A 27,086-nucleotide genomic window follows, 5' to 3' on the forward strand; every position below is an offset into this window, starting at 1 on the left:
ATGAAAAGAAAATGACAGTTGATTTAAAAATCTATTAAGTGGTTCTTTTTCCTTTTTGGCAAGGCAGCTAGCAATTTTATATAGTGTTCCATCTAGTTTATTTAGTTGTCAACTGAAATTTTAAAATCGCTCCGGTCGAGAGGCATTTTTTTTTAATAGCAGGCATGGAAAAAATGAAGCTGCTGCTTGTGGCACTACAAATAATCTTGAAGAGTTAGACTGAGATTTTGATGTTTTTGTTCAGTAGTTGCAATTTTTCATCTGTGACTCACTGTCTTTGACAGCCGCTTTTTAAAATCCCGTGGTGGGATTTGAAAGGTTTATTTGAAAGGGTTGGAAAGCTTTTAAGTGTGAGTTGTTTGGTTATGTCTCTGTTGATCACACCCAGTGTTCCCCTGAAGTGTACTAAACTTTGGCGCTTTATTTTCCAGAAAGAATTCAGAATTATGCTCCAGCTTTCACAATGTTGGGCTATCTAAATGAATATCTTCACCTGAAAAAGGAGGCTGCTGATGCATACCAAAAGTAAACCCTATCTTTATACGTACACTGGTGAACGTAGCTTGGTGGCTGTACTGGGGCACAGAGCATGTCTGTCCATGCCCGTGAACATTCTGATTCGTTCTGTGTATTCCCATTTGTCCCTACCAGCACGGTTTAGTGGATAGAGCACAGGTCTGGGAGTCAGAAGGTCATGGGTTCTAATCCTGGCTCTGCCATATGTCAGCTGTGTGACCCTGGGCAAGTAACTTCTCTGGGGCTCAGTTCCCTCATCTGCAAAATGAGGATTAAGAGTGTGAGCCCCATGTGGGACAGGTACTGTGTCAAACCTGATTAACCTGTATCTACCCCAATGCTTAGAACAACATTTGGCATATAGTAAGCATATAGTAATAATAATAATTATTATTTAGTGTTACCACCATCTTGACCTTCCTGGCGTGACCTGCCCCCACCCTCTCTTCTCTCTGCTAAGACTCTGGGTCTGACCCAAGCAGGTTTCTTCTAGTCTGGACTCAGTAGTAGACATGACTTATTGCTAACTGAAATTTAAGAGGGAGGAAATGCTTCTGTTGTCATCCTTCATCATCAGTGGTATTTATTGAGTGTCTGCTGTGTGCAGAGCATTCGTCTAAGCACTTGGGACAGTACAGTACAACAGAGTTGGCAGACACGTTCCCAACCCACAGTGAGCTGCTTTTGATAGAAAGGCTGTAAGAAGTTGACGACATTCGTTCCCAAGTCCTTAAGTTGCCTGCTGCCTCCTGGGAACTATACATGGCACTGCCAACTACAAAGTAACTGAAAATTAGGTTGTGAGAACGCTGAGGCCCCATGCGCCATCTCGGATTCTGCCCAGCACTCTCTCCTGGTCTACTGGTCCTGGTGCACTTCTTTGAAGTACACATTCTGCTAAGCATTCCCGAGAAGTAGATTAAGTGCAGATGGTGAGGTTGGTAGGTGCTACGTGGCAAGCACTGTTCTAAGTACTGGAGTAGACACTAGGCAGTCAGGTAGGCAATCAGAAGATAAGTAGGAGGGGGAACAGTACTTAGGTTAGTACTTTTTGAAGTGCACATTCTCCTAAGCATTCCCGAGAAGTAGATTATGTGCAGATGGTATAGTTTTTTATGACGTTTGTCTGGACTCTGTATTTGTTTAAGGATCAACCAGAAAAATGTGAAGAGTGAAGACGATTAAAGAGTGACAGTCCTCAGAATCTCAAGTTCTAATCGTGTCAAAGATAGTAACTTTTAAAATTGCAAACCACCTCCTGTAGCATAAGAATGCTAATGCTAAGAAATTGGTTTCATTACTCTTTAACTGCAGAAAGGAAAGTATATAGACACACTGAAATGGAATATTGTGTTTTTTGCTTGTTATATTAAGCTTTTTCATCTCATCTTGTTTTCCAGAGCAATCTTGTTGCTACAGACTGCAGAAGACCAAGAGACCTACAATGTTACAATGAGACATTATGGTCGTTTGTTATGGTAAGATCTTTACTCCCACTGCAAATGTAGAATTCACTATTTTACTCTTATTTGAATCTTTATTCTAAGTAGTGGTTGGAAACAGGTTTTGTAAATCCAGTGCCATTCAAATTCGTTCATTCATTCGTTCATTCGTATGTATTGAGCGCTTACTGTGCGCAGAGCACTGTACTAAGCGCTTGGAGTGTACAATTCGGCAACAGATAGAGACAATCCCTGCCCAACAATGGGCTCACAGTCTAAACGGGGGAGAAATACAAATGCCAGGGACTGGTCTTCAGGTAGTTATTCAGTTATATTTATTGAGCGCTCACGGTGAGTAAAGCACTGTACTAAGCTCTTGGGAGAGTACAATATAACAAAATAGCTTATGGGGCAGTGGACCACTTGTCTCATTGTCTCATCAGGAGTCCAGGACCTGCAGGAGTAGACCAGGAGAGAGTGCTGGGCAGAATCCAAGATGGCGCATGGGACCTCAGTGTACTCACAACCCAATTCCCAGTTACTTTGTAGTTGGCAGTGCCATTTATAGTTCCCAGGAGGTAGCAGGCAACTTAAGGACTTAAGAACGAATGTCGTCAACTTCTTACAGCCTTTCTGTCACTGGTCCCAGTACTCTTATTATTATTAATTGTATTTACTGAGCGCTTATTGTGTGCAGAGCATTGTACTAAGCACTTAGCTCTGTATTCATGTTGCCCAAGGAGATAGCATGGTGGGAGGAAGCCTGAAATGGCCACATGGAACCCTTGGATCTTTTTTCCTTTCTCTATTATTATTATTATTTTACTTGTTAAGTGCTTGTGCTTACTATGTGTCAAACACTGTACTAAGCACCGGGGTAGATACGAGTTAACACTGTACTAAGCACCGGGGTAGATACAAGTTAATCAGATTGGACACAGTCCCCGTCCCACGTAGGGCTCACACTTTTTTACGGATGCGGTAACTGAGGCCCAGAGAAGGTAAGTGACTTGCCCAAGTTCATACAGCAGACGTGGCGGAGGTGGGATTAGAATCCAGGTCCTTCTGACTCCCAGGCTCATTCTCTATCCACTAAGCCACACTGCTACTCTACAGGGCGTGACCCCATCTCCCCAAACCTGTCTTATAACGAGAGGTTTCTTTCTTAGCTGGAAATAGCCTATTCTGTGTCATTTGGCCAGCAAGTGGATATAATAAGGTCTTCCATATTCCTTTTGCAGTATCTCATCTTACCTTAGCTAGGAAAGAGGATGTAAGGTCCGGTGGCTAGGTTGGGGGATTGGCATATTTACCATTTGGGGCAAGTGAAAGATCTAGGTGACCGGGGTTGGCAGGTGTTTTCTCTGTGTGCCCCAGCATCATGTCCGTGCAAAATTGACCTTCTCCAGCTTTCCCTCGCAACGTCGTCAATGTTGCATGTTGGAGAGAGGTCACCCAATACAGTTAACGATCGATCAGCAATATTTATTGAATGCTTACCGGGTGCCAAGCGCTGCACTAAGCGTTTGGGAGAGTACAGTACCATAGAGTTAGTAGACACGATCCCTGCGGAGAAGCAGCGTGGTTCAGTGAAAAGAGCCCGGGCTTGGGAGTCAGAGGACAGGGTTTCTAATCCCAGCTCCGCCACTTGTCTGCTGTGTGACAGTGGGCAAGTCACTCAACTTCTCTGTGCCTCAGTTGCCTCATCTGTAAAATGGGGATTAAGACAGTGAGCCCCACGTGGGAGTACCTGATTACCCCAGTGCTTAGAATAGTGCTTGGCACATAGTGCTTGACAAATACCATAATTAAGAGGCTTTCAGCTTGCTTTCGAACCTGTAACCTGCAGCAGAGGGAGAGGATGGTTCCATTCCCTTTGACTGCTGCGTATTGTTCCACCTGCATGATGACCCATCATCAAAAATGCACCCAGTTCCCCTATGCTCCTGATATTCTATAGAGTCAATGGGTCACCAGTGGTTCCTGTGTATCATGATATAAGTCACATCATGATATAAATTTGAGTTAAATCATTAAAGTATGTAGAGAAAATAGTTGAAGAAGAGGCATCATGAAACAAATCAGTACTCTGCAAGAGGTTTTGCATAGAATTAATCGAGCGGAAGCAGCGGGTAAACTCAGTTGGCTCATGTCAGAATCCAGCTTCAGATTTCTAGTCTCACTTGAAGTTTGAGCTTAGCCTGGTGCATTTAATGCCCGGATTTCTTCTTTTGAAGCTCTAAAACCCCATGGGAACGCGTGGTATGGAGTCCTAGCCTAAATCAGGAAGACATTTGTGGAATAGTCTTTGTACATAGCTGGATACCTTTGTGGCTATAAATCAGTGACCTTTTCTTCTCCCCCCCTTAGTTCCATAGGTGAATATGATAAAGCCATCCAGGCTTTTAAATCAACCCCTCTTGAAGAGTTTGATGATATTATAGGTTTTGCACTAGCTCTATTCAAAAAAGGGCTTTTCCAAGAAAGCAGCAAGGGTGAGTATCACTGGGGTAGAGGGAGCGGGGAGGAGGAAGTGGAATTTGTGTGACTCGAAGGGGATATTTCACACACACCCCATATTTTTTTTTTTTTAAAAAAAAAAAACAATTACATTTAAAATCTGTGTCTCATACTTACGGGTTTCAGAATTCATGCCAACAATGAGCAAAAATTCCCAAACTGCTAATAGGTATTAGAGAGACTGTAAAAATGTACACTACTATTTTGAAATTTCCCAAATCTGATCAATCAGTGGTATTTATTGAGGGCTTACTGTCTACAGAGCAATTTAGTAAGTACTTTGAGAGAGAGTACAGTACGGCAGAGTCAGTAGACAACAAGCTAAGAGTCTGGTGGGGGGGGACACATTTAATACAAATAAATAATGAGGAACAACTTGCTCATATAGAAGGATGGGATATTGATATGGGGATAGAGGCGATAGATATTTTAGGAACTTTTAAATTTGATGGTTTCCTGAAAAACCAAGCCAGTATATAAAGTTAAATGGCCGTAATTTATTAGAGCTTTAACCTTTCTGTGCCTTATCATAGTGGGCAGGGAATGTGTCTACCAACTCTGTTATACCATACTCTCTCAAGTGCCTAATGTAGTGTTCTGCACACATTAAACACTCAGTAAATACAATAGATTGATTTGATTAGTTGAATGCAGCCAGGATGCAGGGCCATCTTGAAATCCATTTAATGGTAAAAAAAAAAAAAGTTTGCTTTTGAAGTGCCTCTGACACAACAAGACACATGAACACCGGTTATATCGGACAAAACTTTTATCCAGAAAGGGCACTGTGGTTTCGAAAAACTGAAATGCAAAGAGCCCTTGAGAAACAGAGAGGAACACCATGTTCAGTGCATGATGTAAGCTGTTGTTACCTTGTCATTTTTGATGCCACTCTGCATCAGGGACTGCCTTGAGCAAAAGTACGTAATCTAATCTTCCATATAGGTGGCACTTTACTTTTCTGTGCCTCAGTTCCATCATCTGCAAAATGGGGATTCAGTGCCTCTTTTCCCTCCTATTTAAACTGTTAGTGCCACATGGGACCTAATTATCTTGTGTATACACCAATGCTTAGCACAGCGTTTGGCACATAGCAAGCGCTTAACAAATACCACAATTATCTTTAATTTTTTTACTATTATTCAGCTTTATACAGATGCACCCAGTTATAACATAGGGTGTGTTTTCCTTACACATTTGGGCTACAATGCTGTAAATCTGTAGAGAACATTTGTCCTTCACCACAGACCTGTTGGAATATGGCCAGCTATAGTTTTGGACGAGATGGTTTAAATACGTATGAGGCACTGAAGTGGGTAAAACAGCGCTTAGAAGCACTGTTTTGAGCGCTGGGTTAGATACAGGGTAATCAGGTTGTCCCACGTGGGCTCCCAGTCTTAATCCCCATTTCACAGATGAGGTAACTGAGACAAAGTGAAGTGCCTTGCCCAAAGTCACACAGCTAAGTGGCGGAGCTGGGATTAGAACCCATGACCTCTGACTCCCAAGCCTGTGCTCTTTCCACTAAGCCACGCAACAGACATTTGTTTTCATTTAAGGATTTTTACTATTTACCTCGTAACCTGTTTAGACTCCCCTTCTTATTTTAAAGCTCTGATGTTCCTCCATCTTGCAAGTCTTTGCTGGGCAAAGGAATGATAAAATTCAAAATTGTGTTTTGGCATGCCCCTTCTGTCAAGAATAACTTTGGAAAAGTGAAAACGCTCTCAAAAATGCTTTCATTTTGTTTGGCTTTTTAATATCAAATCAACTGTCAGCCTATGAACGAGCCCTGTCTTTGGCCACATCTGAGCAAGACAAAGCACACGTCCTCACAGCCCTCTCCATAACCCAATTCAAGCAAGGCAAAATGGATGCTGCGAAGACATTGCTGTTCAAATGGTACGTAGCCAAGAGTTAATCAATCAGTCGTTGAGGCTTTACTATGTGTGGAGCATTGAGAGAGTTTAATGCAACAAAATCAGCAGATACGTTCCCTGCACATAATGAGCTTACAGACCAGAATGGGGGACTTAGTCATGTTTTTCCCTCTTTTAGAGCAAGCAATTGTAGTTTAGGTTTGAAAATGGGATTAATCGGATTATCTGACCCCTACTCTACCCTTTTCCGTTCTTTGTTGGATTCACAAGTGACTTCTGCTTTCCTTATTTGGATTTGCAGAGTCACAAAATCCCAAAGAAGATGGCTGAATCCCATGTCGTAGCGATGTAAACTGTCTTGAGAAGAGTGTTTTTGATAGTTATTTATCTACAAAAACAAGGAGGTTATTTATGTGTGTCTAAATTCTGGTAGCCACAGAAGAGCATGACAGAGTAATGGGTCTGGTAGTAAGTTCAGTATCTGTGTTCATGAAAAATTTTCTTCCTTCTGGATGTTTCTGGGAAGTCTTCTGTTTCTTCAACTGAGCCAGAGCACTTCATCCTGTTACATTTGAGCAACTTTAAGGTATCTTCCAAATAGTTTTTCGTACACCCCAAGAATATGTATTCCTGGCCTAAATTAACTTGGCACCCTGAAAAGCAACTTAATTGGAAAACAAAGGCCGAAAGTAGAATTTTTACCTCCAAAAAATGTCTAGTTTGTGTTTTTCCATGCCAACGATCAGAGATTTTATCAGGAGAGATGGTCCTGATAAATAATGAGGAGACTCTTCTGTGCCTGTTTTCATTCATGTCAGAGTTGCAGTTGAAGGCAGATATCTATGCCAACCACTTGTCACCGTGCCAAAGACTGAATATCAGAAAACTTTGACGCGGGTATTTCTCCTAAAGACCGTTAAGTGTATCGATCCGAGAAGGAATCTGATCAACCGACCCCCTGTGAAAAGCCATTCATACGTGGAGCTTTGTAGAAAAGTATTTTAATATCAGGAGTTCAGGCATCTGGGGAGCCAGAGGTTTTGCTTTTATATTAACCTTTAGAGCTGGCTTCAGCTGGGTAAGAATCATTTAAGTAAAAGTTTCCTGTCCTAAATGCTGTTAAAAGGTATTATGTAAACTGGATATAAATGTCAAACTCATAGAAAATCAAGCAGGGTGATAGGCTATTTATTTATGTGTTTTTTTTCCCTCCTTCTGCACTTACAGCTCCATCTTAAAGGAACCAACTACGGAAAGCCTCCAAGCCCTGTGTGCTCTGGGTCTGATGCTTCATGATCTTGCCCTCTCCAAAGCTGCCCTTAATGAGTTACTGAAGCACAGACAGCACAGAGATAGCGATTACCAGACGTGCCTTATTACCACCGCTGTGTACGCACTACAGGGTAGAAAAGTGGCTGTGCAGAGACAAGCATCCAAAGCTGTCCACAGGTAAAATCTGCACCTGACTTCTTTTTTTTTTCTCTTAATGGTATTTGTTAAGCCATAACTATGTGTCAAACACTGTTCCAAGCACTAGTGTAGATGTAAGTGTAGTAGGTGGGAAAGAGTGCCTGTCCCGCATGGGCTCGCTGTCTAAGTAGGAGGGAGAACTGAGGCTCAGAGAAGTTGTTATATATCTGTAATTTATTTATTTATGTATAGGAATAATAATAATGATTATGGTATATGTTAAGCGCTTACAGTGTGCCAAGCACTATTCTAAGCCCTGAGGAAGATACAAGGTAATCAGGTTGTCTTATGTGGAGCTCACAGTCTTAATCCCCATTTTACAGTTGGGGTTACTGAGGCACAGAGAAGTTAAATGGCTTACCCAAGGTCACACAGCAGAAAAGTGGCAGAGCCGGGATTAGAACCTATGTCCTCTGACCCCCAGGCCAGTGCGCTTTCCATTAGGCTGCACAGCTGCTGCTTGAGGCTGAGGTGCATGTTGGGAAGCTGTCCTTACCAGCTAGCATTTAATGAGCTCCTCATGGGCAGAGGACCAGTCTACCGACTCTGTTGTGTTGCATTCTCCTGAGCCCCAGTTTCCTCATCTGTAAAATGGGGATTAAATACTATTCCCCTGTCTCCCCCGCTTCTAGACTGTGAATCCGTTGTTGGGTAGGGATTGTCTCTATTTGTTGCTGAATTGTACTTTCCAAATGCTTAATACAGTGCTCTGCACACAGTAAGCACTCAATAAATACGATTGAATGAGTGAATGAGTACTCCCTCCTACTGAGACTGTGAGGTCCATGTGGGGCAGGGACTGTGTCCAACCTGGTTAACTTATATCCACCTCAGCATATAGTACAGTTCCTGGCACATAATAAGCACATAACAAGTACCATTTTAAAGGAGTAAAGGCACTTAGTACAGAGCTTTGCACATAGTAAGCACTCTGTAAATACCATTGATGAATTGAGCATGCTTAAAGGGGGGAAATCGTCAGTGTTAAGGCAACATTTAATATCCCTGCAGTTTTGGAGGGGACCGATTCAACTGATTTGAAAGGTGATGTCTTTTTGCCTTCATTGTACTAAGAATTACTAAGAATTCCCCATGTCATAAATCATGCAGCCAGTTCTGTCTTGTGAAAGGCTTCCCTCTGTAGCTTAGTTCGTATCTAGATTCTCTGGTTAGAATCTTATATGCTTCTTGTAAAAACATTCTGGAGCATGTGGTTACATCTATTTTTTTAGAAGTCTAGGAAGTCTAGAAGCAGCATAGCATAGTGGATAGACCACGGGCCTAGGAGTCAGAAGGTCATGGATTCTAATCCTGGACCCGCCACTTAGGCAAGTCACTTCACTTCTCTGGACCTCGGTTATCTCAACTGTAAAATGGAGAAGGAGACTGTTAGCCCCACGTGGGACAGGGACTGTGTCCATCCCGATTACCTTGAATCCACCCCAGCGCTCAGTACAGTGCCTGGCACATAATAAGTGCTTAACAAATACCATTATTGTTATTATTTTATTTATAATTTGGAGTGGTCCAATGGAAAGACCATTCTCTGGGCTGGAAGTCTAACCCCGGGTTTCATTCCCTTTTCTTTCAGTAGTTTGCTCTGTGACCTTGCTCTCCCTGGGCCTTATACGTAAAAAGGAATATTAATCTTTACCACACTTTTAATTCATGGGGTTGTTGTGAAGATAAAATATTAATGCCGTAGGAAGAGAGGCAGTACGTGATAAAACTTGATCTTCAGAACCAAGCTCTTGCTTTCAGCCGTGTTTTCTTGGCAACTTATTTCATCTGCTAACTCTCCTCACAGATCAATGTTTTCTTGCTTACCTAAATTGGTCCATTTTTAGTTCCAAGCTGTTGTTCCATCTCCGTTGCAAGCAATCGCCCCACTCCGTATTATCGCTTGTCAAATATTTGTAAACAGTTTCTCTAACGCCTGGCTTTTTTGGAGTAGCATACTCGATTTCCTTGACCTCTCTTCATAACTTGCAAATAGTCATCCGTCACTTTTCCAGTCCATTTTAATGGAGGATATCAAGCCTCGAGTTTCTTAGAAACAAAATACTTGTAGCTGTGGGGGAAGTGGCCTCTTTTTCTAAAAAGAAGCAACTTAAGACGGATGAACTGAGGTTTGTGTATGAGTCTTAGGGTGGATATCTAAGTTCTGAATGCATCAGGACATGAGCTGTATTTTGATGTGAATACTCTAGGTTAAAATTCCTTCTTGTCATTGCTTCTGTAGTAACCCAGCTGACCCCGCTCTTTGGTCTCTTCTCTCACGAGTGGTTCCTCAGTTTGCTCCACGTAATGCCAAGGTGAGTCATTTTCTGCTGACTGGCAAATGAACAAAGCCATCTTCCGGTAGTCAACATTAGAAGACAGGTGTTGTAAAAATCCATATTATAGTCTTCCTCCTAGAACGTAGTTAGTGAGCCAATAGGCAACTCTGCTCTTATTCACATTAATGGTATTTGTAATGTGTCTGCCAACTATGTTCATGAGACCCCGTTTCTTTTGGACCGTAGATTCCTTTGGGAAAATAGGAAGTCTCATTGCCTTCATTCATTCGATTGTATTTATTAAGCACTATACGAGGTGCTTGGGAAAGTACAATACAACAATAAACAGTGTAAGTCAGGGCTACACAGAAGGGAGTGGGAGGTGAGGAAAAGTGGGGCTTAGTCTGGGAAGGCCTCTTGGAGGACATGTGCCTTCAGTGAGGCTTCGAAAGTGTCGGGGGAGAGTAATTGTCGGGTTTGAGAAGGGAGGGCATTCAGAGGCGTCCAGAGGCAGGACGTGGGCCAGGGGTTAACGGCGAGATAGGCGAGATCAGTGCACAGAGAGAAGGTTAGCACTAGAGAAGCTAACTATACAGGCTGGGTTGTAGGAGAGAAGTGAGGTGAAATAGGAGGGGGCAAGGTGATGGAGTACTTTAAAGCCAATGGTGAGGAGTTTTTGTTTGATACAGAGGTGGATGGGCAACCACTGGAGATTTTGGGGGAGGAGTGTGACACATCCTCAGCGTTTTTTTAGAAAGATGATCCGGGCAGTGGAGTGAAGTATGGACTGGAGTGGGGGGAGACAGGAGGTGGAGAAGTCAGCAAGGAGGCTGATACAGTAATCTAGGAGGTATAGGATAAGTGATTTTATTAATGTGTTAGCAGTTTGGGTGAAGAGGAAGGGGTGGATTTTAGAGATGTTTATGTGCCTTGTTCATATCTCTCCAGTCAGAAAGATAGGCTACCCAAATTTTGGATCATGCATATACTGGTTGCTTAGTCATTGCTAGCTGTCCAGATTGGACTTCGGAACAAATATTTACAAGCTCCCTAAGAAGGCACATTGTTTGGATAGGATTCAGTTCTTATTGTTCTTGCATTAAATGCTCGGGAAAATAAGTACAACAAGAGTTGGTAGACCCGTCCACCCTCAGAAATCCGCAGAGCAGGGAGGAAAGTATATTGGTTGAAAGTATATGACGTGCCTGATGCTCATGTACCTGTACTTGATTAAACGAAGGAAATCTTCCCTGCCCAGAAAACTGATTTATTTTCAAGGCTACTCCTGTCCCAAATAGAGTGGTAAACTACAGGTTTATGAACCCAGCGTGACCCATTGGAGTCATAGGAGTCAGGGAATCTGGGTTATAATCTCGGCTCCACTGCCGGGATAAATGATGGATAGAGCCTCCCTGCTTCCACTGATTAGTGTGGGACGGAAACCTTCCTTGTCCTGGCCTCCAGTTGATGGCTGGAGGGTCCCAGCTCCCTCTGTCAATGGAACTTGGGGTTTGGGCCAGGGCGGGGTGGGGGCGCGGGTGTCCTCAAGGGTCTGCTTGTTGCCCAAAGTGGCCTCCCTGCTCCTGCTGCTTTGTAAATGCTGAGCTTGCCCCACTAGTGAGCACTTTACTTATTTTCTTGTGGTATTTACTAAGCACTTACTATGTACCAGATACTGTAGTAAGCACTGGGATCGATGCAGGCCAATCAGGTTAGACACAGTCCATGTCCGACATGGGGCTCACAGTCTTAATCCTCATTTTGCTGATGAGGGAATTGAGGCACAGAGAAGTGAAGTGACTTTCCCAAGGACACACAGCATACAAGTGGTGAAGCTGGGATTAGAACCCATGACCTTCTGATTTCCAAGGCTATGTACTATCCAGGCAGTCAACTGTATTTATTGAGTGCGTACTTTGTGCCCAACACTGTACTAAGTGCTTGGAAGGGGACAGTATAACAATAGACACATTCCCTGCCCACAATGAGTTTATAGTCTAGAGGGGGAGACAGATATTAATTATAAAAAATTGAAGATATGTACATAAGTGCTTTGGGGCTGGGTGGTGGGAATGGATAAAAAGAGCAAGTCAGGGCGATGCAGAAGTGGGTGGGAGAAGAAGAGAGGGAAGTTTAGGGAAGACCATTAAACCGCCGTGCTTCTTTTTCTTGTAAAACAATGTTATCGTGGTCTGTTGAATTCGTAATGTTGTTAGGAATTTGTTATACTGTTTTATGTATCTCTCTCCCCTCGTATTTAGGTGTGAACCCCATGGGGCACAGGGTTACTGTTTCCGATCTGATTATTTTGTTTTTACCTCACTGAATAATCAGTCATTGGTAGGTACTGTGTGCTTGCTTTGTGCACAGCACAGTGGTACGCACTAAACTGAGGGAGAACGGACATGATTGACTTCCATATCAGTTCTGACAAAAGTCTGCGTTATTGATCAGCCAATGTGAAATCTTTGTAGTAACCAGTAATTTAGTAATAGGTTCAATATTTCTCTTACAGGGTGGAGCTGTGGCAGGAAACGTGGCTCACATACTTGACTTAAACCATGGAAAGGTTGGTTTTCCTCTAGATGCTAAGATATTTTTCTACTTAGAGCATTAATTTGGGGTTGAAGGGGGTATAGAATTATTTAGTCTATTTTTAAGCGCTTCTAGATTTCAACTCTCTCCCTTTCCATTACCTAGAAGGCCTTATTGTACACTGCAGTTAATCAGTTGGCTACAGGAAGCAGTTCAGCAGAAGATGAAAAACAGAATGCACTGAAGACCATCCAGAAAGCAGCCATCCTCTCTCCAGGTATGTTATAAAGTAGCCTTGTGGGAGAACGTTGTGGCTGTTTACCTGAAATAATGTGAAAGCAGTGGACTACTGCAAATTTTTCTTATTTTGGAGTTCAAGCCGAGAGAGTTGGAAAGACTTAAAATGTGTACTTGCCATTTACATCGGTTCTTCCAAATTACAGGAAGCACTTAGGCGTAATACATAAGTGGCTCCTAAAAACTGTACTACAAGTTGGTACAGACTCTTTTAGAAACAGAAACCAGGATTTCAGTCCCTACATGGGACTTTGGTCCCTCTTCCAGGCTTGCCTGCTGAGGCAAGAAGTCCTTCTTTCCTCTGGAGTCCAAATGTGACAAACCCAAGCTTGACTTCCCAGAGAATGGAGAACTTCCATAAGATGAGCTTTTATTTGATTTGGGAAGTCTTCGTGCCTTTTGGTAGATGTCTACAGGGCAATTATGGCCATTTCTACACTAAACCGGGCATGTTTTCAAGTAGTCAGTTCTCAATGTTTAGGGCAATGAGGGACAAGGAGAGAGGTCAGTGAAATCTGAAGATATTTCAAACCCCCTATTTTGGCTAGTATAGACCAGTCTCCTGCTCAGTGAAAGCCTTTCTCCGAGCAGTGAAGTTTCAGTCCTTTGTTTCCCTTGCTTTTACTGCTTCTGAGCAATGAAATAGCAATCCTGTAGGCTGACATCTTGCAACATCCCACCCATTGACTTGTTGTTGTACTTTAATGAGCAGACGGATCTAAGTGTTTCCTGGGCTTCCATGTGCCCTGATCCCAAACCTAATTTATAGTAATGTCTTTCTCCCCCTCTAGACTCTAAACTCTCTGTGGCCAGGGAACAGGTCTGCTAACCCTCCCGAGCTCTTAGTATAGCGCTCTGCACATAATAGATGCTCAGTAAATACCACTGATGATGATGATGACCACCCACTGACACTAAAGCTAGTTTTAGCTAGAAGCAGAATCTGCAGCAGAGAAAATGACTTGTCTGGGTGTTTTTTTTTTTGTTTTTTTTCATGGCATTTGTTAAGCATTTATTGTGTGTCAAATACTGTTCTAAGCATTAGGGTAGAGACAAGTTAATTAGATTGGACAGTTTGGTCCATCATGGGGTTAACAGTCTAAGTAAGAGGGAAGGCCCAGAGAAGTTTAATGAATTGCCTGAGGTCACATAGCAAGTGATGGGCAGAGCCAGGATTAGAATCCAGGTCCTCTGGCTCCCAGGCCTGTGCTCTTTCCCCCTAGGCCATGCTGCTTTTGGATTAGGATTGGACACCCAAGGTGGATTTTTTCCTGTGGGAGGTGGGCCTGGGGCCATTGATTCGTGCCCAAAGGGAGGTGAGGTTGGGGAGGGCTTGGGGAAGAAGCATGAAATAGGGATTTAAGATTTCTGGGTTCCCATCTCAGCTCTTTTATTGGCCCGCTGGGCAAACTTTAGCAAGTCACAACCTCTGTATGCTCCAGTTTCCTCGTCTGTAGGAGTTAAAATAAAGACTGAAGCTTCTTGCGGGCGGAGAATGAGCCTACTGACTCTGTTATATTGTCCTCTCCCAAGGGCTTAGTACAGTGCTCTGCACACAGTAAGCACTCAGTAAGTAGCACTGATTGATTCTGAGCCCTGTGTGGAACAGAGACTGGGTCCAATCTGATCAAGTGTGTATCTACTTCAGCACTCTTGAGAGAGTAAATGCTGTAATAAATGCCATAATTATTATTTGCCCAGGGTTAAAGTCATCTTGAGAGGGACTGATATGCATCTGACTCTGCGGTAGCGATGAACCTGATGCTTCCCAGATAATTTCCCAGATTAATATTATCTCTTTTCCTTTTTGGGCTAGAGGAACCTCTGATTGCTCCATTAAGTTTTTTGGGAAGAATTTGGGGGCGAGGAGGAAGGGAAAAGGCCTCCTATTGATCTGTTTGGTGCTAACTGTAATTTTTCCATGAATTTTAATGACTGGCCTAGACTACCTAAATTACAGAGGAACTCCAAAATAGTTCAGTGGAGTAGTACTCCGAGGACTAATCTAATATTCTACAATCAGTCCCGTCCTCCTCGGTCCAATTTCTGAAGTATGTCATCTACCTAACACCCTAGCGTTCAGCACAGTGTTTGGCAAGTTGTAAGCTCTTAAATATCACGATTGTTGTTGTTACCATTATGATTAATAGTAATTACTATAATAGCACACTGGCTTTGCTTACTGGGTCCTTTCTGAACCCTCTTCAGTGTGTCTGACATTTAGCCGCACTTTAAAACCCCACTTCCAGAGGTAGAGAACTGTCGTTGGGCTCCTACAGGGGCAGTAGAAATCCTAGGACAAGTTGGCCAGTGGATGATTTGGGAGGATTGAACTGTTTAACAAGAAAATTTCGTAGAAATGTTTGAAAAAGGGGGGAAAAAAAGTGAAATGACACCCCCTAGTGGAGTTACGGACTATTTTCCCCGTCCATTCAATGCCGTCGGGTAGAAATTAAAAGACTGATTTATCGCAGCGCTGCAACTTTCATGTTAGGCTACTGAAACTCAAATGTAATCACGGTGGGACTTCGATTCGATTCTTGTTTAGTCCGCCCCTTCAGAAGTCAGAATATCGATTGAAGAATTTCAAGGAAACAAGGCTCTCTTTCCCTTTTGTTCTCTCATCTTGCTTTAAGCAAGATCATGTGAATGTCTTCCAAATTGTTGGTGGTGTGAGGAGCGGAGGGGCAAAGCATCTAAGCCCCAGAATTGTGGCATTTCAGGCCCCTGACTTTGGACATATAATTGTATATGTCTGGTATGGTAAAGGTAGATTTCAATCAGTGGTATTTATTGAGCACTATACTAAATGCTTGTTAGAGTACAGTGTAACAGTATAACACACATTTCCTGCCCACAATGAGCTTGCAGTCTAGTGGGGCAGAGACACATTAATATAAATAAATTATGGATGCCTGCATAAGTGTGTGCCTGCCCACAATGAGGTTACAGTCTAGTGGAGGAGAGAGACATTAATATAAATAAATTATGGATATATGCATAAGTACATGCCTGCTCACAATGAACATACAGTCTAGTGAGGGAGACATTAATATAAATAAATTATGGATATATGCATAAGTGTCATGGGGTTGAGGAGGTTAGGAGATGATTAGATTTCCAAATGACATATTGACTTACAAAGCAGGTTTATAATGAAGCTTGACATCTACTCTGACTTTGGACATATACTGGCTTTGAACATCTGTATATGGCTTGTATGGTAAAGGTAGATTTCAATCAGTGGTATTTATTGAGCACTTACTGTGGGCAGACCACTGAACTAAGTGCTTGTTAGATTACAATATAACAATATAAAACACATTTCCTGCCCACAGTGAGCTTATAGTCTAGTGGGGGAGGCAGCATTAATATAAATAAATTACGGATGTGTACCTAAGTGCAGTGGGGCTGAGGGGGTGGGGACGTGAATAAATTTCCAAATGACATATTGACTTACAAATCAGGTTTATAATGCAGCTTGATGTTATGTTTCAGACGATCCTGCAGTTTGGACAGGGCTAATGGCAGCTTGTCATGCTGAAGACACGTTGGCTGTCTTGAACAACACAGAGCCCAAGAGGAGAAATCTAGAGAAGGCATTGGTATCCACAGTTTCCACTAGAAGTAAGTTTTGTTTCCTAAGAGGTGGCTCAAGGTCAATTCCTCAGGATGGCTAATGGAGTGAAATACATATTAATGGGAGAATATTTTATTTGGGACTGACTGTGAGAATTGAGTGGGAAGAGAAAATTCCTATTTATCCTGACCTAAAAGAAATGGCTTAAGTTCAGTTCCTGAGGATGGCTAATGGAGGGAAATACATATTAATGGGAGAATATTTTATTTGGGACTGACTCACATTGAGTGGGAAGAGAAAATTCCCATTTATCCTGACCTAAAAGAACCTTCTACTACTGACTGCCATTCTGCTGCTCACTCTCAATCAAAACTATGTCTCCCCTTCTAGACTGTAAGCCAAATTTTGGGCAGGGAATGTATCTACCAACTCTGTTGTATGTTATTCTCTCAAGTGCTTAGTACAGCGCTCTTCACTCAGTAAGTGCTCAATAAAAACCATTGGTGATGATGCACACTTTCTGTGTGTGAGCTTTGAACTAATTTATTGGGCTCTTATTCTTTAGGGAAAAAAATCCTTTGAAATCTTTTTCTTTAAAAGTCAAACTTTCCTCTGTTACTCAAGTAAAAGTAAAATGGGAAAAGCCTCTATAATCAGTCAATCATATTTACGGAGTGCTTACTCTTTGCAGAGCACCATATTAAGCTCTTGGGAGAATAAAAGAATACAGTATAATAGATTTGGTGGACTGGTTCCCCGTCCATGAGGAGCTTGCAGTCTAGAAGGCCATAATCAATCAATCAGTCATATTTCAAATGTGACGAAGTGCGGTACAAAACTCTTGGGAGAATACAAGAATACAGTATAAAGATTTGGTAGACTAGTTAGACTAGTTAGATTAGACTGTAAATCCATCAAACGGCAAGGACCGTCTCTATCTGTTGCCGACTTGTTCATTCCAAGCGCTTAGTACAGTGCTCTGCACATAGTAAGCGCTCAATAAATACTATTGAATGAATAGTTCCCTGTCCACAAGGAACGTACAGTCTAGAAGCCCATAAAGCAGGTATCTATATCATTCTGCCCACATCTTCAAGACCAATTCTCTGCCCAACCTTGGCCTTGAAGTGAAGAACGAGTCAGATAGAACATTCTAGGGTAAGGAATCAGTGGGATTTTGTCTGTCCTTATCGCAGAGCTGCCTTAATGGCAACACTGGGTGTATTTTAGTGATATCCTGAGGGAGGGTTTATTCAAAACAGCGGAGAAAGTAAAAACATTCTTGTTTTCCTTCCAGTTAAAGAAAAGGACAAGGACATCCCAGAGAGTTACAGCCAGAGGCTCGAAACGTGGTCTCTCTGTCAAGCGGTGACGGGGCTGATCGAGTCTGATAGGACATCCGAAGCTGAGGAGCTCTGCACCAAGGTACCGGGAATGCTGCCGACCGCATGTTTTTTGTGGTTCAGGTGAAACTGTGGTAATAAGAATAAGAATAATTATGATGGCATTTGTTAAGCACTTACTATGTGTCACGCACTGTACCAAGCACAGGGGTAGATAAAAGCTAATCAGTTTGGACACAATCCCTGTCCCACATGGGGCTCTCAGTCTCAATCTCCATTTTAAAGATGAGGTAACTGAGGTAAAGAGAAGTGAAGTGACTCATCCAAGGCCCCACAGCAGACAAGTGGTAGAGCTGGGATTAGAACCCATGACCTTCTGACCCCCAGTCATGTGCTCTATCCACTGTGCCATGCTGCTTGAGTTTCAGATTACTATCTGTTTCAGTTGAGTTTCAAATTTGAGTGGCACTTCCTTTTCCCCTAACTCTGGGGACCTCAGAGTATGCTACTAAATAGGGCTTCAGGGAGTGGAGCTGCTGTGAGCACAGGTGAGTATAGGTGAGTGTTTTAGGTTAGGGAACATATGTATATGCTTTGATAGGGCCCTCATCATAATAATGGTGGTGTTTGTTAAGCACTTACTATGTGCCGAGTACTGTACTAAGCTCTGGGCTACGTAGAAGATAGGTCAGAAACAGCTCCTGTCCCACACAGGGTGTTCACTAAATGCCATTGATATGGTTAATTGATTTGGTTTTCTCACTGAAGCTGAGATTGTGAATGCACAACCTTCACTTATTTTTGACTTTTCTTGATACGCTTGGAATGGATTCAACTCTTTACTTCCAGGATCTCCATTTTTCTAGGATCTCCCCTAATGGCTAAACAAATAAATCCATGCAAAACTGAGCTGGATTTTACTGTCCTGTAAGAATGGCAAGTTTGAATGTCAGTACCAGTGGATCATAGGAGTTTGTCATCTTTGCCTTTTTTTAGTTTAGGATAGTTATTGACAATGATGAATTGAAAGCACCACCCATTGTGGAGACCCAGGGGCCAGGTCCTATGTAGGGTGTTTTCAATCAATCGTATTTATCGAGTGATTACCATGTGCAGAGCATTGTATTAAGTGCTCTGGAGAGTTCAATACAACAGAATGGATAGGTTTCCCGCCCACAACGAAGCAGATTTTTGTGTTCAATATGAACTTTCACTTTCTTGGGTTCATTGACTCATTGTGGCCAGGGATTGTATCTGATTGTTGTTGTATTGTAGTCTCCCAAGTGCTTAGTACAGTGCTGTGCACAGTAAGAGCTCAAGAAATATAATCAAATGAATGAATTTTCACTTCAGGATGAGGGGATAGTAATGATTTTGCTTTTCCGCCAAAGGAGATTGAAAGGCAGTAATCATGATCCCTAGCGCATTTAAAGATTATGGAAGTTAGCTTTTAAAACAACAGGAAGTCGTCATTTAATTGGCCCATTTGAAATAGAAAATTTTATCATTCCGAATTTCCTTCCATTCTAGAAAATAGGTGAGTTGACTTCAGCATTTGAGATGTCATTCTTTTCTGTTTGGTTTAGAATTTAAAAACTAGCCCTGACCAGCCAGCTGTCCTCTTGCTTTTGAGACAAGTTCAGTGTAAACCACTCCTGCAATCACAAAACCACCTCTCTGAGGCCGTCTTAGAGGAGCTGCAAAAAACGGTGATGACCAACTCTTCCTCGGTTCCAGCCTGGCATGTAAGTACTTTACCGCTGACTCAGTGCTTTAGTCACTTTGTAAAATGAAGATCATAACGCTTGCCAGCTGTTTACCACAGACAGGCCAAGAGGATAAGTAATTTAGTGGGACCTGATTGTAACTCAGTCTGTGAGTTTATCATATGCCAGAATGCACCAAGTCAGCCGGTCTTTATAGCACTAAGGGCTATGCTCTGTGGAAAAGAGATAGAGGCTTCCATCTCCACATGGGGACCCCAGGAAGGAAATTCCTGGTACCGAATAAGGTGGGGGTCATGGATTTTTTTCTAGACTATTCTCAGTCTGTGGCACGTGCCCTTTGCTTTCGAGATGTCTCACAGCTCTAAGTGTTTGGTGTTCATTTTCTTCACCCTAGGAAGGACATACTTGTCAAGGTAATAGGCTGGAAGACTTTGGAGGAAGGGCAAATCGAAAGGGGCTAAATTTGTCTCTCAATCTGTAAAAATACAAAATGGACCACCACCGTTAGGTCTAGTGAGTTGTAAATTGTTGAAATGCCCTCCGTAAGAACATAAAGAAATGCCTATTGGGTCCTAGCAATGGTCCTCGTGGCCTGACAGAGGAAACGAGATGTTTGGAGGAATCTTCCCTCTAGTAGACGCATTTTGGATCACACAGCCGTGAAGTTATCCAAACCTCCAGAGCCTGATATTTTTCTTCTGCACAGCTTCCTATGGGAATGAACTGTGGATTCGTTCTGCCTGCTTTGCGGAGAATTGTTTTCATTTGTTTGAGCTTGAATGACTGCCCCATCTCTCTGGTGTTACGGGATTTTGTGAATAAGAAATCCTTATTTACAATCTAAACAAACAGGTTTTTTTGGCTCAGAACAAGGGAAAAAATATTAAAATCTTCATAGAAATGGACGCCTTAAGTAACTGGAACCAATTTTCTCTCTGTAGTGGCTGGCACAGGTATACCAGTCACAAGGAATGATGGGAGCTGCAGAAATGTGTTACAGAAAGAGTCTCCAGGTGGCCTCCCAGCAGGATAATTGGAATGGAAAGCTGTCAAGCCTGCTGAGGTTAGCCCTCCTTGCCCTAGAAGTCTGCATGGTAAGCGAACATTTTATTAAGAATTGATTCGTCAGTTTGCATTAACAGCACCAGGCTCTCTACTCAGGGGGGTGATGTTCCTATTCTGCTTTATTGTCCACTCGTCGATTTGCCATCACATAGACCCACAAGATGAAGAAGTAGGGAGAAAATAAGACCGCAACGTTTTCCATTTTGGTTCAGTTAGATCAGAGCAGTGATGCGAATGGGAATTAACCCATTACTTCTAAGAGTGTGTTCACAAGATAAAGTCTGTCATTTAGATGTATGTTTTCTATTTCCCGAATGTTGACGTGTAATCCATTTAGCAACAGGTCATCACAAGTGGTAGACAGTTCCGTGGCACCTGAAGGGCAATTAGTGGTGTTTACGCAGTTGGTAAGTGTATTGTCTAGAAACGTGTTCGGAGGAAAAATATATTTGAAAGCACTTTCCATGTCCACTCCCTGCTGGTTCTCAGGGACCAGCCAGAACATGAGACTGGTGATCCAGAGTCATTAGTGAGAGTAAGGTTAAATTGCATAGAAATCATTTAAAAGTTTAAAAGAATAATTGATGCAGAGTCAGTTTAAATCAAATGAAAACCAAGCTTAAAAGTAAAGGCTTATAAATCCTAGAAATAGCTACATCACGTGCTACGTTGATTTGTTTTATAATAATTATGGTAGTTGTTAAGCACTTAATATGTGCCAGGCACTGTACTAAGCCCTGGGGTAGATACACGGTAATTGAGTTGGACACAGTCCACGTCCCACATAGGGCTCAAAGTCTTAATCCCTATTTTCCAAAATGAGAAAACTGAGGCACAGAGAAGTTAAGTGACTTGCCCACAGCAGAAACGGGGCAGAGTAGTCTTGGCTAGGCCGTCTCTAAGCAGCAGCCCAACCTTGACTCTAATCCTTAGGGACGTCCGGTGCCAGCAGGGAAGGTGAAGAGAAGCAGCGTGGCTTAGTGGAAGTAACGCGGGCCTGAGAGTCAGAGGACCTGGGTTCTATACCCAGCTCTGTCACTAATCTGCTGTGTGACCTTCGGAAAGTCACTTAATTTCCCTGGGCCTGATCCTTCATCAAGGACCCTCATCAGCAAAATGGGGATTTAATACCTGTTCTCACTCCCACTTAGACTGCAAGCCCCATCTGGGACATGATCACCTTGTATCTACCCCAGCACTTAATGTTTGGTACATGGTAAGCGTTTAACAAATATCACAGTTGTTATTACTATTACTTAGGAGTGTGTCTCAAGGTATCGAGAAAAAAAACCAAAAATGAAACAGAAAACACAATCAAAAGTGAACTGGGACACAGTCTCTAGTGATCCACTTTTAGAGGGTGTGTTAATGTATTCATATGATTTTTTTTTTCTTACTGTCAAATGGGAACACTGGAATCCCAGGTGTCCCTGCCACCCCAGCTTGGGGTCTGGAGAACCTATTGTCTTTTAAGTGTTTCTTCATTACTTCCGTCTCCGGTTGCATAGAGGTAATCAAACTGTAGGGGGAAGCAACCGACTTAAATGGTGATATTCTATTTTCTCCGTCAGTCAGTCAAGCAATCAGTCGTATTCATCGAGTGCTGGCTGTGAGCGGAGCACTCTGATAAGCACATAGGAGAGTAAAATATAACTGAGCTGGTTTACATCAGTTACTTGCCCAAAAGGAGCGTACAGTTTAGAGGGAATCCTTAGTTTCTTGACCCTCTGCTCTCAGACCAAGGTCTCTTTCTCCTGCTGGGTGTCAGTGCTGCTGTACTGCTGCTCCTTCAGTGTTAGATCCCAGAGAACTCCAGAAATCCTCCCTGCTTCATAAGCCTGCTGAGATTTTTAAGGTCATGAGAGTGTATTTGGTTATTTTGTTGACTTCTTTAGTACTAGGAAACTCATAGTTGTATCCTAACTCAGAAAGATTGAAGCAAGTCAGGCGCATTTGGAAAAGAGTAAGAAGAGATTTGTGCATTTGGAAAACAGTAATAAATTACGTTTGTTTAGCACCTACTGGGCGCCACGCTCTGTCCTAAAAACTGGGTTAGACCTAACATAATCAGATCAGGCACAATCGCTGCCCTAGATGGGACACAAAGTAAGAACAATTTTGTCTTCAGTCAGCCAGTCATCTTTATTGAGCACTTACTGTGTGCAGAGCACCTTAGTAAGTACCCGGGAGAGTACAAGACAACAGAGGCCTACATTCAGTATAACTGGTGTTCAAATGGTCATTCTAAAAGAGCTGCAAGAAGAAAAAGACTTATTACAATCAGGAAGAAAATTTTGGATCTTTTGGCTCCCCCTCCCTGAAGAAGGTCTGAGACACGAGCTGTTTAAACCCCCAAATTACTGCCTGAATCACCCCATGAATACCTTGAAGAATGGGGAACTTTGGGTTGAATTGTTTGTTTGTGGTTCACTGATTTGAGAACTTGGTTGCTGAATATCAGCTCCTCCTTTAGATTGTAAGGTCCTTTGGGCAGGGAACGTGTTTACCAGATCTGTTGTATTGTCCTCACCTAAGCTCTTAGTACAGTGTTTTGCACACATTCAATGCTCAATAAAAAAGCTATCAATGGATTGACTAAATCCACAATTCTCTCTCCAAGCTAAAACACCAGTTGAAGATTACACTTTGTGAAACGAGTAAACGACGATACGTCAAAATGACGTGTCTGTAAAGTGTCCTTGTGTTACCCACAATCTGGCCTGGGTGAAGGACAGAAATATTGTGAGTTAATCAAGTTTGTTTCCTTTGTCTCCCAAGGCAAATGTGTCAAACGATCACTGGCCAGCTTTGGTTCAGGAGGCCACGGCGGAAGCCTTGAAACTCTGCTTTTGTCCACTGGCGGTTCTTCTTCAAGCTCTGCTCCAGTTCAACCGCAAAATAGGGGCAAGGTACAGGGACTCTCTATCATCTTTCCCTCTTCAGAACCTCCACACATTTAGCTAAAATAAAGCTTCGGATTCGGTCTAGGGAGAGCTCCCATTTGAAATCGCCTTATCGAGAAGTGGTCAAGAGTCACATTACCTTGGAATGGATAAAAGCAAGTAAGGGAGATGTTTAACTCAGAGTCCTTCCCCTTTCCGTTTTCCGGTACCAGACTTTGGGGTTGATATGTGCGAGCTTAAATGACCCAGACCGGTTCAACTGAATTGCGGCAGCCAGGCCGGGCATAGAAAGAAACTCAGTTCCATTAGACAAGGACTATAGTCAGTGGCAGTTAATGGAGGTTGTGAATTAGGGGACTCAGTGGCATCGTTGCTTCCATTTTGAATTGGCGGGCGAGATCAGGGGGCATCTGGGTGCTTTGTCATCTAACTGGGTGGTGGTATGCAGAGAGGGAAGCCTGCTTCATTAGACAAGGGCTTGCGTACAGTGGCTCACCATGACTTAATCCTCAGGGCGGGGGAAGGGTAATGTAATGCAGCACTAGCTCTTGGGTGAGGTGATTCTGATCAAATATCAACTGTGTTCCCCCAGGGAGACGCGGCGGCTGTTGGAGAGACTGGTGTATCAGCCGGGATACCCCAAGTCCATGGTGTCATTTGCACGTTGGTACCTCCTAAGACATCTGTATGCCAAATACGATTATGAACTTATCGATGTAAGGCGTTATTTTTCAATCACTTAATGTCATTCTAAAATAAAGAATTGGGGGGGGGGGGGGACTGCATTTTCTTTTGACTTGAGTCAGTGGGATTTCAGAATGCACCGAGGCAGCGTGGCTCAGTGGAAAGAGCACGGGCTTTGGAGTCAGAGGTCATGGGTTCGAATCCCGGCTCTGCCAATTGTCAGCTGTGTGACTGTGGGCAAGTCACTTAACTTCTCTGTGCTTCAGTTACCTCATCTGTAAAATGGGGATTAACTGTGAGCCTCACGTGGGACAATCTGATTACCTTGTATCCACCCCAGCGCTTAGAACAGTGCTCTGCACATAGTAAGCGCTTAACAAATACCAACATTATTATTATTATTGAAAAATGCTCTCTGAATTTATCTAGAGAATCTTTGGTGTCTGATAGTGCTTATTCAAGGCTTTTCAATTGTTTAGATGCCACGTTGTTTCCATTATCATGAAATAATTGAAATTTAAAAAGAAAAAATTGTACACAGGCAGCAACCATTTACTGAACTCTCCAACACTGTCTAGCACTGTATTACTTTTATACCGTGCCTGTGGGATACATGCTGAATTTCTCATGTGGCACCTGCCCTGGAGGAATTTGTACTGTAGCAGGAGAGGCAAGACCTATGAAATGTAGTCGTTAGAAACTGAAAGATAGTATAACCCCAGAAGAGGTCGGTGAGGAGGTCAGGGATTGTGCTGGTTGGTTGCAGAATAAATACTATTGGGGGGTTGATTGAGAATGAGAAGGTGGAAAGAAGGAAAGCTTCCTGGAGGAGGTGGGGCTGGAATGGTGATTTAAAGAGAGGAAAGGAATTAGTTTGATAAGCAAGAGAAAAGGCAGCTAGTTGTAAATTAGGAGACTTGACAGTGGGTCTCCACCAAACTAATAACCCCAATCCCTAATTTTATTCGGTTCTGGCAATACGTATTAACTGAAGAGTTGGGCCATATTACCGGCTGAGCCTTTGAATGTGTTTTCCCTTGGGTTAGCAGAGGCTGAAAATGTCACACCCTCTGGGAGAACATTTCACTTCTACAGAATGATTAGAGAAACTTTGATAATCGTCTTGTTTTTCTACTTTGGTGTTGTCTTGTTGCTGAAGAATTTTGATGTACCTAGATTTTCTGAGTACCTAGATTCTGTTATAGACCCAGTAAATATCGGTCATTCCTCACCCACATCTTAACAGTTTATGTTGGATGTTTCCCACAGACACTTATCGCCAATGCTAAAGACAACGAAGATGCTAGAACCCTGGAATTGAACCAGAAGTTGTCGTCATCAGAACAATAGGAATTTCTGGCAGCAGCAAACAGAAGGAAGCTGTCGGAAGAACTGAGGAATGAATCCAAAGCCTACTTTTTGTTATTGTGCACAGAATCCTTTTCTTCCCCTCCCACAAAGAAATCATAAAGTTTTTGCTTTGGAACCCTCCAGATGGAATTTGGATTTCCACTGTGGAATTTGAGATGCAGCTTATCTTTAATTTGGTGTCCCGCAGTGAAGGAAAGCCCTTCTCCTTATAGAAAATGAATCTCTAGCATATGTCTGCATCCATAGTGCTACGGAGCACAGTAAAGTTCTGACCTTTGAATAGTCTTCATATTCCTTTCTGTAGTAAGGAGAGCTGTTAGTCCAGTTCAGATGTTTCATTTGTAAAATGCCAATGCAACATTTGCCTGAAGCCATACGCTCGCTGCCTAGCTCCTAAAAGCGGTCCAAAGGTTTAATTCCTTCTACCATTTCAGTTGGTAGAATTAAGCAATATGACATAATGAAAAATTGAATTAATAATCCAATGGCTGTTTTCCCCAGTAGATTTTCACACTAGATCTTAAGAAATATAAAGTGGCATAAAGAGTGAGATGATTAATTTTTACATAAGAGCAGATTTGTAATAGAAGGATCAGGGGTTTCTGGCTGTACTTAAAAAATACTCTTATTAAACAATATATCTGTGGAAAAACTTTGGACCCCGATGCTCACAAATACAGTCAATTGATCATGACAGGGCTTCTTGATTTGAGTTGAAAAGGCTTTTCCTTCCATAAAATAAAAAATATTTGTTGGCTCTTGGGTTTTTTGGGTTTTTTTTCATTTGTTTATTTTTAATGATGCCCAAAACAGAATCAATCTGCAAACATTGAATCGTAGCTTTGTTTTGTAAACACAAAACCCAGCAGAGGTTTCATATGCTGACTCAAATTAAGCTGCAAACTTCACTCATGGTGTTGCCCCTTGCTTGAAATCCTTTGAATTTCAGCTTAATGTTGGTAATGTTGGTATTTGTTAAGCGCTTACTATGTGCAGAGCACTGTTCTAAGCGCTGGGGTAAACACAGGGGAATCAGGTTGCCCCACGTGGGGCTCACAGTCTTCATCCCCATTTTACAGATGAGGGAACTGAGGCACAGAGAAGTTAAGTGACTTGCCCACAGTCACACAGCTGACAAGTGGCAGGGCTGGGATTCGAACTCATGAGCCCTGACTCCAAAGCCCGTGCTCTTTCCACTGCGCCACGCTGCTTCTCTAAACCATATGTCCTCCCACCTGGACAGTCATGTGTGTGCAGCCGATTGTCCTGGAATTGTAGAATTGGCGTTCTTGTGACTTCACATTAAGAAAAACCTGAGCTGCATTACTCACCCATTCTGACACTGTCCACCAATCGAATTTGAGTGTCTGCTGTGTGCAGAGCATCGTACTGAGCACCTGGGGTGGTGCAGTAGAGTTAATAGACGCACTTCCAGTCTAGTTGGAGAGGTGCACTAAAATGTATTACAAGTAGA

General features: G+C 42.6%; 1 protein-coding gene across 5 annotated transcripts in view; it reads left to right on the forward strand.

Annotated features, from left to right (window-relative positions):
• The window catches only part of TTC37 (tetratricopeptide repeat domain 37), a 79,682-nt gene extending 53,307 nt beyond the window's left edge, over nucleotides 1-26,375 (forward strand). For all 5 annotated transcript variants that reach the window (XM_029063424.1, XM_029063445.1, XM_029063454.2 and 2 more), the window contains 15 exons: nucleotides 432-525; nucleotides 1,917-1,994; nucleotides 4,329-4,453; nucleotides 6,257-6,380; nucleotides 7,586-7,807; nucleotides 10,071-10,143; nucleotides 12,623-12,676; nucleotides 12,808-12,919; nucleotides 16,438-16,566; nucleotides 17,817-17,944; nucleotides 19,449-19,607; nucleotides 20,531-20,683; nucleotides 23,433-23,563; nucleotides 24,150-24,273; nucleotides 25,511-26,375. In XM_029063424.1, coding sequence (XP_028919257.1) covers nucleotides 432-525; nucleotides 1,917-1,994; nucleotides 4,329-4,453; nucleotides 6,257-6,380; nucleotides 7,586-7,807; nucleotides 10,071-10,143; nucleotides 12,623-12,676; nucleotides 12,808-12,919; nucleotides 16,438-16,566; nucleotides 17,817-17,944; nucleotides 19,449-19,607; nucleotides 20,531-20,683; nucleotides 23,433-23,563; nucleotides 24,150-24,273; nucleotides 25,511-25,591 — 1,787 coding nt within the window. In that variant the 3' untranslated portion in view covers nucleotides 25,592-26,375. The remainder of the gene's footprint in view (nucleotides 1-431; nucleotides 526-1,916; nucleotides 1,995-4,328; nucleotides 4,454-6,256; nucleotides 6,381-7,585; nucleotides 7,808-10,070; nucleotides 10,144-12,622; nucleotides 12,677-12,807; nucleotides 12,920-16,437; nucleotides 16,567-17,816; nucleotides 17,945-19,448; nucleotides 19,608-20,530; nucleotides 20,684-23,432; nucleotides 23,564-24,149; nucleotides 24,274-25,510) is intronic.
• Nucleotides 26,376-27,086: the final 711 nt, after the last annotated feature.

This window comes from Ornithorhynchus anatinus, chromosome 1 (genome assembly GCF_004115215.2).
Source record: "Ornithorhynchus anatinus isolate Pmale09 chromosome 1, mOrnAna1.pri.v4, whole genome shotgun sequence".
In the NCBI taxonomy this organism is placed as follows: Eukaryota; Metazoa; Chordata; class Mammalia; order Monotremata; family Ornithorhynchidae; genus Ornithorhynchus; species Ornithorhynchus anatinus.